The following is a 12,736-nucleotide window of genomic DNA, read 5'->3' on the forward strand; positions in this document are numbered from 1 at the left end:
TACTTTGATCTATGATGTCGTGGAAAAAAGCGGTGGAAAAGTGTAGAGATGCAAAAGAAAGAAACTTAAGAAGCACAGATTTTTTTTATTGCAAATTATGGTACACATAAGTTGAAAATAAAAGATGTTATTTTACACTGCAAAGTAGTTTCAGACATTTCAGTGCATGCACTCAGTATTGTCTAACCAAAGGCCATCAGCATTTCCTCTATTCAAGCTTGACATTTTGTCAAAATATCACATTTGACGTCTAGCCTTGCTTAGTATCTGAAATTTCCCATTTATCTAACAACCATACACACAAGGCAAAAAGCTGTGATGCAACACTTTATATTCTCTCAACAGTGAGGTTTTAAGAAAGTACATATTCAGTTTTATGTAAAGCACCTGAGAGGAGAGTGGACTGAAGAACACATTGCTTTGGAAGATTAGTAAAGATACATTTGCAAGTCCTGCATAGGATGGAAGTGACTCACTTTGAGTACAGACCAGCCCTTCATCGACAATTAAGATTTTATCACAATTGGCCTGCCTGGTGTACACGAGGCAACAGGACAAAAGGCGGAACAGCTGACATGGTCGCTTAAATGCTCTGTATCTCCAGCTTAAGGCACAAATAGGTGTGCAATATTAAAAGTCATAAACAACATGGTATGTACATCTTTAACTTTAGTATGGTGGAAGAAAACAAATGAGTCATGATATTGGATAAACTGTCTATGATTTGTAAAAGTTGAAGTAAATACCGATTTTAACACTGTAAAAAGTTAAAATTTAGGAAGCTAAAGACTTCAAGGTGTCACTTACAGTAACTACAATAGTTGTAGTACTGTGTATTTATGTATCATAAATACACTCCACCGGCGAACCAACAGATGACCTGACCAATGTTAATTACTTTGTAAACAAAGTGCATCACTGGAGGAATGTCGAGGAATGTCCTGCAGTCAGACTGTGTAGTCAAGATCAGCACTCATCTTGTTATACATCTCATAAATAGCGTCAACGGTGGCAGAGAAGTTGATTAGGAATTTCCTGATTTTCTCCAAGCATTCGTCTTCCTTCACGTCTCGGCCCTTGGAGAGAGCCTTCAGGAAATCTGACTTATGTGGGGCAGCAAATAGAGCTGCCTAAAAGCAAAAATTACATGCATTTTAAACCCATGCAGGTACATTTCTCAATTAATAACACAGACCAAGCATAAATCTGCTCTCTTACATATGTGTCTCTTGTAAAGGACACATCTGACAATTCTGACCTCACCTTGAAAAGCTGTTGCACCAACCAGCTGTGGTACCTCTTCAGGGCTATTTCATACGCTTTAGTGACATTGACCCGAATGAGGTTTGGGTTGTTGTCGTCCTTTTCACCGTCCACCAGGCTTTGAAGGAAGACTTGGATAAATCGTAGACCCCTGGTTAATGAAGAAGACTTTCACAGTGATTAGGGGTGCAGACTTTACTCAAAAGATCACACACACATCTGAACAATTAAAAAAAACACATAAATGTTAAGTTTTTCAAACCTTTTCAGCCACATGAGTGCCAATGTTGCTCCAACTTTGGGCCACTCTGCTCCATGCATTTCCTTCTCCGCCTCCAAAATCTGCTGGAGTGTCTTGAACCGTCCCGGGTTGGTATCATAAACTGCTTTGATTTTCTAAAGTGAAACACAATATATCTTAATATATTACAACATAAATTAAAAATATGATAGGATATATACACGTGATGGCATGATTGTACTTACTGTGATATTCCCTGATATATCAGCCTTAATAGGTGCAAAAATAGTAGAGCCAAGGCAGTCTGAGGAGAAATATATTCAAACATGTCAAAAGTTAAAATCAATACACAGTATATGTAAACAAAAACTATTATTAGCTTCTCAAGGTGACAAACTTCAGAGGCTAGGAAGTTAGTGAGATAACTGGAACTGTAGCTTTTAAAGTGAAGCCATGTATACGTGGTTTATTTAATTTGTTTGATAGTATCATCTGAAACTTTTGGATCATAAACATAAATTTGCAATCAAGAAAAATGCCAAATATTTAAACTTGCCAGTGACAACTAAGATTATCTGAAAGCCCCAGTGTAATTCATTTTCAGAGGCTCCATCTTTTCCATTAGTGTTATGTATAAATTAACTGTTAGATGGAGAAAACGTGTGAAAAATGTATAAATTCCACTACTAACTACACAGGGACACAAAGCTCTTGACTTTGCATGCTTTGAGCCACAATTCCAGGGTTTCAGTGTAAAAAAATATGTACAAGACATTCTGAATTTTCCAAACTGATGAAATGGCACAGCCATGACGTTACCATCCTGGATCAGAACATTTAATGTGATATACAGTATGCATGATATGGTTTCAGTAAAGTGTTGAAAAATTTTTTACCTAACTTTTAACCTACATAAGGCAAATGTTTAAGTGGATACTCAACAGTCTTGCTGCTGACAATAACGCTGGACAGTACAGCAAATCCACCTGGATTAGGCCTCTTAAGTATCCACCGTTTTCACAGATGCATCACAGTATTATTGTTAGGTGTCCTTTAATTAGGCTACTAGAGTACCTGAGCATTTGGTGACAGGACAGTGAACAATGACATATAGAGTCCCGACCACACATGGCTCCTGGTTGACCCACTGACACAACAGACAGCTTTCAGCCCTGAGCTGTTAGTGGAAACTACTCATGACATAGTCCGCTCTATTGTGTCGATGTGATGCATCGCCACAACGCTGATGGCTACATATCTTGTTTCGGAGAGATCTTCATCTTGTATGCTTCTCTGTCTACTGAATATTTTCCACTCTCTTCACAGGATAAAGATATTTGTTACAAATATATATAAAATTGGAAACAGTAGGCAAGAAAAGAGAATATCTCTGAAAAGTAACAGTAAAATCATTTTTTACATAAACTAAAAATTAATAAAACAAAAATGTATAAACTTCTAACAAGAATGAGCCCTTACATACTGTGGTATTAATAAATGGCCTCATTTGATCATTGTTGGCTCGTTAAGGGCTCTGCACACCCATACATGTGTTAATTATTCTGGCTAATTAGATTTCTTCTAAGGTTGAAGTTGGACAGAGTCATGCTGGGAGTTTGTTAAGGTCACTAAACTGCATATTTAATCATAAAGTTATAACAAGTGCAAGAAAACTGAAAACTGTGTCCACACAGTCCTAAAGAAGATGTCCAATCAGGTAAAATAATTGAAAACACCTGTATGGGTGAACTATGCTTGTGTATGGCTTTAATGGCTTGTAGGAAAGTTGGCCAAGACATTTTCTAGGTCAGGAAAAACAATGGTGACAAGGAGGAAAGAGGTTAATATCGACATCAGACTTGGTTCCTCTCAAGGGTTTCACATGGCAATTTCAATAGAGGACCTTTGGCATATTAATACAGAATGAAGCCGCACAAAGATGCCCTGATGCACCATGCCGCCGGTGAATGGGCAAGGGGAACTCAACACCGTCCTAATCAATTTTCACAACTTAAAATCCAGGGCAGTGAATTAAATTATGCATGCAAAAGGATTGTGGACAGCTTGATGAAGAGAAACACGATCCAAAAAAGATTATCATTTTGGAAAGAGCAAGATTGTCTCATTACGCTTGATAGGGAGTGTTGTGACAGATTTCCCTCACAACAAGTTTTGTGTTTATTAATCAAAGTCGAACAAATCCCACATGAAAATGTGACAATGGTGGAAAAAAGGTAAATTGCAAGGGACTTTTATCATTTAAAATCCTGCATTTTGGTGCCACTTCAGCCAATTTAACAGTCAACAGCACTTAAATTATATAACACCTATAAATATACATACTTAAACTAATTAATATCACTTAGCCAGTACTCTAAATCTGGCCTATACTGCAACTGTAAGCCTCTGACAACTCAATCATTATAATAAGCTGTATAACTGTACACTTGTGCATAGAGGCGCCCATCTTCTCTGCAGCCACTGACATCTTAGAATAAGTTTTTCACACAATTTCATATCAACGAATGTCACTGGTATCTGCATGGCCTCTACTGTGTCACAACGTGGAAACTCCACTTACCAAAGAATGGTGGAAGGTATGACACAGCCTCCAGAAACGGTCTTGTTTCCACCTGTCTGTCAGCAGGCAGCTGTCTGAACTGGTGCTCCATTAGCAAAGCCATCGCTTTTAGTCTGGACACACTCTTACCTCCTGAAATGATAGCAACAGGCTGTCAACCTCCACTGCAGATTTACAGTGACACCAAGCAGAGGCTGTGTGCCATACCCCACCCCAATCCCACACACACACACACACACACACACACACCTCTTTCTCAGACAGTCTCTCTCTCTCTAACACACACACACACACATACCTCTCTTTCTCAGACGCTCTCTCCCTCTCTCTCTGCACACACACAGAAACACACACACACACACCTCTTTCTCAGACACTCTCTCTCTCTGACACACACACATTTCACCTACATTGAATCCAGGTGGTGGTGGAATATCCAGCCGATGGCTCATGTTATCAACTTGCTACTGATGGACCTGTTACCTGTTGGGTAAAAGGGTCAATAAACAGTGTTTAGACAACAGTCCAGAACAAGCAGGAACAGCACCTGTTGTGCTCAAATCAGCTGACATCAGTTTTCCCCAGTGTTTAATCACTTCTGCTGCTTTACTGCCAACTAATGGAGTTTTGAGGAATATCTCAAAATGTACATTAAAGGACCAGTGTGTAGGATTTAGTGACATCTAGCGGTGAGGTTGCAGATTGCAACAAACTGACTACCCCTCACTCTCCCCTATGAAGAAACAACCTACAGGACCGAGAAACTTGCGAAAAACACTAAAGGCCCTCTCTAGAGCCAGTGTTTGGTTTGTCTGTCCTGGGCTACTATAGAAACATGGCAGTGCAACATGGCATTCTCCATGGAAGGGGACCCGCTCCTTATGTAGATGTAAAGAGCTCATTCTGATTTTTATTTTCATGAGATTATACACTAATTAAAACATACTTATGGGTATTATATTCCATTTCTGTAAGTCTGTTCTGTTAGACGCCACTAAATTCTAGACACTGCACTTTTGATACTAGATAGGTCTCAATTTGTGTAATTCTAGTAATAAGAATAATAGTAGTAGTATATTACTGCTACAGTCAGAGTAACAGTATGTGAGTATGATGATTACTACTAGATAGAGTTTTTAACAGTGTAATATTGTGGAGATTTGTAAAGGAAAATAAAAGATATAGTCTATATACTTCTACTACTACTACTACTACTAATAATAATAATAATAATAATAATAAATAAATAAATAAATAAAAATAAGAGACAAGTCTAATGAAAAATAATAGTTAGATCAGAACCAGGTTTATTGCCGAGTAGGTTTGCACATACAAGGAATTTGTCTTGATTTTGTTGTGCATAACAGTCAAAATTAAAGCTGCAAGCAGTGTTGAACGGGCCTTCGAGCCCTTGCGCACGTCGGGCCGCGGCGCAATCAAAGGGCTTCTGTGACGGGCATGTAGATGTCTTCAGACCCGGGCTGTTTTCAGACAGTGCAAGAAGGAGATAAACATCACTTCCTTTGTCCACTATTTTGCCTGCTGTTGGGGCTGCTTTACTGAAATTTCGTAGGGGGCGCTATTCAGCCAGTTTGCATCACTGATGGAATATTGTCATGTAGACGCGTTCAGGCCGGGAGTCTTATCAAACATGTAAAGTTTGGTACAGACTGGAGCATTTACAATAAAGTTATAGCAACTGTCATGGCGAAACATCAAATCTCAACAGTGTGAGGATGAGAATTTTCTGCAGGGTGAGACATGGCTGCCTTGCTCACACCTGTGTCATAAAAATCATGCAAGTTTTGTGCCCATTCACTTGAATTTCAATCAGTTAATTGAAAACCCTTGATGAGTTTGTGTGTAAAACAAATTAATTTCCTAATTTTCATCAAGTCTATTTTTAGGAATGTGTCTGATATGCTGATATTTCCAACTCATTGTGGCCGATTGCCGATGCTGATATATGCACATATTTTTACCAGCTGGCTGGGGAGGCCATGCATGCAAGCATAGATTATACTATGATCAAGAAAGACAATATATGAAGGAAGAACTTAGGAAGACTGGAGTTCAGTAACTCAGTATTCAAGTTCTTCCCTCATATAGGCTATAGTCTTTCTTGATCATTAGTACAATATATGATTGCATGTGTAATAGTCTCCTCAACCAAGTGGGAAAAAATATGTGCATATATGAACATCGGCAACTGGCAAAAATGGCAGTCAAAAAGTAATCATGTTAAATAATTGTGATCCAATATTGAACAAGATAATCGTGATTTAGTTTAAATATGTATGTGATAAATTGTAAATATGTATGTAATGAATTGTTTTCTTTAAGAAACTGTTACTTGAACATTTTTCAGTGTGCTCCTGAAGTTATATGTGTGCTCCTAATTTTTTTCATTTAGGAGCACATGCACTCCTTGAAAAAAAAAGTAAGGATTGAACACTGCTGTCAGATGTGTAGAAACACTAAGTAACTGGAGTGTGGCGCAGTCCAAGGGCTTTTGTCACAGGCATGTAGATGTTTTCAGACCTGGGCTGACAGGTCTTACTTTACTTACTTTAGTTTATTCAAGGTCCAAAATTGGCGCAAAGTCGTACTTTGATGAGCACACTGCGGACTTCCTTTTGGATTTAGGTCAGGGGTGTCAGCGTATGATTTGTAGGTTTTGATGAGACGAATAACTGAGTTTTGGTTCGATCTCTCTACGACATTCCTACGACATTTTAGATACATAGGTGGCGCTCTCGAGCACATTTTGGCACTTTGGGGGTTAATTTTTACATTTTATCAAATTTTTCACCAGACCTGATGTGCGTGCCAAATTTGGTGAGTTTTTGAGCATGTTTAGGGGGTCAAAGAAGAAGAAAGAAAGAAACACACAAAATACAATAGGGTCTTCGCCCTTTGGGCTCAGGCTCTAAATGTACACAAAATTAAGTAGTTTAATAAAAAAGGAAAGAAGTGTTGACGCACCGTTTTATCAATTAGTCCTACATCCACAGCACCACCCAATGGCCACCATTGAAATGGCTCCAACAAGAAGTAAAGAAAAGAAAAAGAAAATGTCCAGAGGTCTGTATTTACAATAGTAGACGTCTATGAAAAACAATATTGGCTTTTAGTCGGGGCATCTGATTTTATGATTTAAAAGTTCATCCAAAATAATGTAAAAAGTCATACTGACATGAATTGATGTTGGGACTTGAAATAAGCTCAAGATCATCGATTTACTGACATTTCCTCCAACCAGTCACTCTCGAAATTGTCCCAGAATTTCTCATTCTCCAGTGTGCTTGATGGTGAACCTCTTTCACTTTATTAGTAAAGAAAAAGTGGCGTTACGTTGAATTATCCATGCATGAGCCTGTTTTTGGTAACTTACATCAATATCTGAAGTAAATACGATTCGCGTTTTTATTCAGGACCACAGTTTGTCCTTTACTTCATCCCGTAGCGTGAGAGTAACTAGGAAGTGGGTCTGTAACAGCCATGGTAACTAAGGATAACGGAGGGATTAAATAAAGACGACTTTTCTTCCTTGATATGAAAAACGTCGACTGAATTAGACAAGGATCAAGAGTGGACAATCAGCTAAACCACCGTGAAGGCAAGAAGTTGTACTATTTGACCTATAAAAGCTCTTACAGTTGCTGGGTAGATGTGTGATGTTAGCGCTTTGTTTTTATTGTTTTAGGTTTTCTCTCTTAGCTAATTGTCCATATAGATAAATGTTACATAGCGACACCATCAATAAAGACAAAATTTACTTGCTTATCTCTGTCTTGTGTGAGACAGCGACATTGTCACACACACACTCAAATATTTAGACCAAGTTGGCCAGGTAACTAATCAATTAATTAGCAAACAAGCAACGTTATTTAGGGTGACGTATGTTATAACGTATGTTAATTGTGATTCAGGTCCATGGCCCTGCCGACCCTCTCTGCCTATGTGCCCAGTCGGTCCCGGGTGCTGGCCGGACAGCTGGCCCGGCAGAGAGAGCAGGAGGCCCGGTGGCGGCAGCAGTGGGAGCTGCATGCTCAGTACTTCAAGCAGCAGAATGTCCGCAGTCAGAAACAGGCTGTGTGGAGCTCCCGGCGATCCTACCAGCAGAGGTAACCCCATGCTAACTCATTCAATTAACTCAGAATTTCACCAACAACTTCAGAAGTCTCTGTGACATTACATATAAAGCAGATACATCATATTGCTTTGTATTGTGTTAGCGATGTTTTCTGTTTCCAATTTATGCTGGTGCTGGTAGTCTTAGAATTCTTGAAGGAGGAGGACCGCATACAGACTTGTTGGTTTCATCAACTTCTTTTTTAAAACAGCATCGCACTGAATCAAAGCCCAACGTTTCATCTTATGCCTTCATCAGGGGCCAAACAGAAATATTGGGTTGAAAACCACTTTTATACATTTTCAAAACATCACCATCATCTGTGTCACCTGCATTGCCACCTGTGATTGCTTTATACATTATGGCACCATTATTATATTATTATGGCTTGATTACCAAATGATATGATTATCCTATAGGGTGCTTTGTGATGTTTGGAAATGTATAAAAAGTGTTTTTCACCCCAGTATTCCTGTTTGGCCCCTGATGAAGTTGAAATGTTGGGCTTCAATTCAGCACAATGCTGTTTAAATAAAGAAGAAGTTGATGAAACAAACAAGTCTGTGTACGGTCCTCCTGCTTCAACTCTGTAAGTTATCATCCTATGTATAAGGGCTCTGTGTGATAAAGATAAAAATGTAAAAAGAGACAATGATTTGTAAACTATTGCCCCTGCTAAAGTCTTAGGCTATTTATTTAGGCAACACAGACTCACAAGTGCTCTTTGTTTGTTTGTCTGTAGGTGTAGCCAAGTAAATCTCAAATTGGAGGGATAATCTTCATAGTGTTTATCATTCACAAATACATATATAGCTAATGTGGTGAGAGACACTTAATAGCATGTAATCAACAAACATCAATATAGTTCTTAAATTTACAGTTCATGTCATTTAAAAGAGAACGCTTATTTTCCTGCCTTTTAATTGTGTAAATATTAACATCTCCACGATAAATCCAATTTCTTGCTCTTATGGCTTGTGATAAGAAAGAAAGATCATTAATACGTATCGATTAAATGTTTATCCATGAATAGAAATGATCATCTTTCCATTAAGTAATATCTTGAATATCATTATGGTAGTAATATGCTACTACTAGAGTAATAGTGTTCAAGTCACTGCTGCTTTTTCCTTGTTTAGTTGCTTGTTTGCTATATAGTAGGTATACAGAATATTAAATCTGTGTAACCTCACATGAATGTGCTGTTATATAATGTGTGTAAATAATAACACAACCATGAATGCATAAATAATCTTGTAGGATCTTCTCATATGCTCTCCCAACCTGTTCATCAGTTTTATCATCCTACATACAAATGACAGACAATAAGGCCAGAGGAAAACCAATAAATGTCTCTTTCCGTTTGCTTTATTAGTATGTCAGCATACCATGAACAGAGACTGAAGGAGGAAAAGAGAGTGAGTCTGGAGCAGCGCAGGAATCGACTCCGCGAGATGCTGGAAGAGGAGCAAAACCGATTGGAGGCAGAGCTCAAGGAAGTCGTCCCTGACCGGAGCACTTTGGCAAGTCAGTTGGTGCAAAAAACTGATGAACTTCGTGCAGCGAGAGAGGAGAGAAGAAAGAAGGTAGTTAAACTGAAGTAGTTGCATATTTGCCTGCATGGTTGTCTGCTCTCAGTGAATAATGCTGATAATGCTATTTTTTCTTTTTTACATCTAGCTTGCACAAGAGCTGCTGAAGGAGCACTGGAAGAAAAACAACACGGACTTGCGAGAGGTAGCTAAGTTTAAACTGTTAATGCAAAAGTGACAAATTGCCAAACCTCTTACTACAAAGTCTGGCTGTTGACAAAGTGATAAATGGCCTCAGGAGTTCTGTGACTATCCGTACGTCTGAAGAGCTCCACGAGTAGAGAAAATGGACACTTATAGTCAAGACGTCCACTTGATCTGGAAACTAATCAGGCTTGTGATGCAGATATTCCATGCCTTTCTGTTAACCTGAGTCCAGGATTGACTCAAGAGAATAAAATGTTCTGGTATCGCTTCCGCTAGGGGTCAAGTTCATCGGTATCTCGTCTCATCTATGTCACAACTCCTGGTTTTAATCTGTCCACAGGTTGAGTCGGCATTACATAAAGATCATGTTGTCAGCCAGTGGCAAGAGCAGATATCCGAGAAGAAACAGGTAGGAAACTCATCACAGCTGTCTGCACAAACCATCACGGGAGAGCTTTTAACCTGTAGGTCCTTATTGTGAGTTGGTGTACAACACTCAATTTTATTTATAAAAATTGCCCGCCAGTATTTACAGGTATCACCTCCCTCAAGCCAGTGACACAAAGGTCATTAAACATTGTCATTATCCTTTTACTTGACTAATTATTTATGTGGCAAATCATTTTTTTATTTAACAGTCATGTCATCTGTGAGCACAGTATTGAATCTGAAATCTACTCAGGTTAATCCCTTCAATATGGTACATAATTGAGAATGTTTAGACACCGAATGTAAGTGACCCATCTCTCTAAACACACAGCAAAAAGAAACAGAGTGGGAGGAGACAAGGCGCTTTGAAAATGAGTATGAGAGGACCCGAAAAGAAGCTCTGGAGAGGATCAAAGAAGCAGAGGAGAAAAAGAAAGAAGGGGAGCATCAGAGAGCAGAAGAACTTCGCAAACAGATGGAAGAACTGAAGCTGAGGGAAGAAGAGGTATTCAGATCTTGGACATAGTAGTTGTGTTGGGAAAAGTGATATTGCAAAAAAAACCAAAACATTTTTATGTTTTTTTCTCAGGCGACTCGTCTAAAGAAGGAACAAGAGGCTCTGCTGGTCCAGCAGTGGGAGCTGGAGAACATAGAGGAAGAGAGGAGAAAGGTGGAGGAAAGGCGAAAGAAGTCTGATATGGGGTAAGGGAAGCTCTTTCTGCAGATAACTGGTCACAAGTCAGATGATACTTCATGCTTGTCAGGCACTGGGATCATTGAATTTGTGTTCCACCAGGCGTTTCCTGATCCGACAATATCGTGCTCAGCTGAAGAGGAGAGCCCAGCAAGTGCAGGAGGAACTAGTGAGTCTACTTCTGCTGATATTTTTATTATGGTTTGTTATATGTAATCCATCTTTTCTGGTTTTGACGTCTTCTTTGAATCCCTCTGTACCCACCAGGAGGCTGACCGCAAGATCCTGGCAGCCTTGATGGAAGGAGAGCAGGAGGACAAAAGGATAGAGACAGCACGAAGGGAAAGGGCAATCGCTGATGCCGCCTGGATGAAACATGTGATTGAAGAGCAGCTTCAGTTAGAGAGAGAGAGGGAGGCTGAGTTTGATATCCTTCACAGGTGAGCAGCAGGTTTCTGTAAGCTCTCATTCCGCAGAAGAGACTCCTCATCTACTAAAATACAAACCACTGTGTTTCACTCATTTTAGAGAAGAAGCTCAACACGTGTGGGAGAAACGAGAAGCACAGTGGGAGAAGGAGAGGAGAGCCAGAGAGCGGCTCATGCATGAGGTAAACATGCTGGAAATGCAATTGAAACCTCATTTGAGTGTAATTAAATATACATGACTTTTAAATAAACTATTTGTCTTCTTGGAAAGGTACTTATTGGGAGACAACAGCAGCTAGAGCTGAAGATGCAGAAGAACCGTGAGGCTCAGGAGGAGTCCCTGAAGAGACGAGAAGAGCTGATCCAGGAGCTGGAGACAGAGAGAGAGATCAGGCGCCGGGAGAAAGAGCAAGAGGATAGCCGCAGAACAGCACGGATGCAGGAGATAGATGCTCAGGTTGGCATTTATTTCAGTGGTTCTCTATCTCCATAGCACTTTTTTCCACAGACTAAAGTTAATGTTTGACAACTTTAAGACATCAGTCTGAGCCTCTAGAACTGATGGCACAATAGAAATATTGAGCAGCTTACTTCTCATGAGTAAATTGTCACTCCCTATGGTTCTGATGTTGTTTGCATGTGTGTACTGCAGGTGGAGCAGCAGCTCCAAGAGCGGTGGGAGGAGCAACGCAGGGTAGAGCAAGAAGAGGAGGAGGAAAGGGAGGCTCTCCAAATCCAGGAGGAGGAGCTGAGGCTGGAGATGCAGAGGATGGCCAAGAAAGGGTACCAGGAGAAGGTAAAAGATAAAAATCAAGCTGCCCGTTATGTGATTGAGTTCTCGGATGAGACACAGGATACTGAATGTTTACATTTACTTGTCTCCCTCTCAGATTCACAGCAGACCTCGATCAGCCTGGACATGAACAGCCTGCAAGACTGAAATCGAAACAAAATTGTGAGATGTATATTTTTCATACATGTAATTAGTTTTATTGCCTTATAAAGAAACTGAGTGTTCATGTTGGTTATGAGGCCACATGTTATACATTGTATGTGCCATCTTAATAATTTAATGCTAGTCATCTGTGTATGTAGAGAACTGATGGAAATTTTTTTGCACTTTTTTAGCTATTCAAGAAGTTTATATTTTCTATCCTCAATTTGTAGAATGTAATAAATCTTTTCCAATCAAATCAGTTCAGTGTTTTGTGTCAAGGCAACAGAAA

General features: G+C 39.5%; 2 protein-coding genes across 2 annotated transcripts; one reads left to right on the forward strand and one right to left on the reverse strand.

Moving 5' to 3' along the window:
- Positions 1 to 847: 847 nt before the first annotated feature.
- gltpa (glycolipid transfer protein a) lies at positions 848 to 5,101 on the reverse strand. Its single transcript, XM_044336873.1, has 6 exons — positions 4,496 to 5,101; positions 4,086 to 4,217; positions 1,750 to 1,808; positions 1,526 to 1,659; positions 1,264 to 1,414; positions 848 to 1,130 (listed from the first exon to the last, which is right to left on the reverse strand). Exons 2-6 carry the CDS (start codon positions 4,186 to 4,188, stop codon positions 948 to 950), a joined length of 630 nt encoding a protein of 209 aa, XP_044192808.1. The 5' UTR covers positions 4,189 to 4,217; positions 4,496 to 5,101; the 3' UTR covers positions 848 to 947.
- Positions 5,102 to 7,487: 2,386 nt separating this feature from the next.
- On the forward strand, positions 7,488 to 12,706 carry LOC122995951 (trichoplein, keratin filament binding). The gene is made up of 13 exons (XM_044371401.1): positions 7,488 to 7,704; positions 8,018 to 8,212; positions 9,596 to 9,806; positions 9,901 to 9,957; positions 10,300 to 10,368; positions 10,720 to 10,893; positions 10,978 to 11,090; positions 11,185 to 11,251; positions 11,350 to 11,522; positions 11,611 to 11,692; positions 11,782 to 11,967; positions 12,163 to 12,306; positions 12,401 to 12,706. The coding sequence occupies exons 2-13, from the start codon at positions 8,022 to 8,024 to the stop codon at positions 12,431 to 12,433; spliced, it is 1,500 nt and encodes a 499-aa protein (XP_044227336.1). The 5' UTR covers positions 7,488 to 7,704; positions 8,018 to 8,021; the 3' UTR covers positions 12,434 to 12,706.
- Positions 12,707 to 12,736: the final 30 nt, after the last annotated feature.

The sequence above is a fragment of the Thunnus albacares genome, chromosome 2, assembly GCF_914725855.1.
Source record: "Thunnus albacares chromosome 2, fThuAlb1.1, whole genome shotgun sequence".
Lineage (NCBI taxonomy): Eukaryota > Metazoa > Chordata > Actinopteri > Scombriformes > Scombridae > Thunnus > Thunnus albacares.

Bases quoted from the DNA above. Each gene is read 5' to 3' on its own strand.
- LOC122995951 (XM_044371401.1), top strand. From the start codon at position 8,022: ATGGCCCTGCCGACCCTCTCTGCCTATGTGCCCAGTCGGTCCCGGGTG. The intron at 9,807-9,900 runs GTAGTTAAACTG...TTTTACATCTAG, and splicing joins GAGAGGAGAGAAGAAAGAAG to CTTGCACAAGAGCTGCTGAA. The intron at 11,968-12,162 runs GTTGGCATTTAT...TGTGTACTGCAG, and splicing joins TGCAGGAGATAGATGCTCAG to GTGGAGCAGCAGCTCCAAGA.
- gltpa (XM_044336873.1), bottom strand. From the start codon at position 4,188: ATGGCTTTGCTAATGGAGCACCAGTTCAGACAGCTGCCTGCTGACAGA. The intron at 1,809-4,085 runs GTAAGTGGAGTT...ATTTCTCCTCAG, and splicing joins ATACCTTCCACCATTCTTTG to ACTGCCTTGGCTCTACTATT. The intron at 1,415-1,525 runs GTTTGAAAAACT...TTCATTAACCAG, and splicing joins GCACTCATGTGGCTGAAAAG to GGGTCTACGATTTATCCAAG.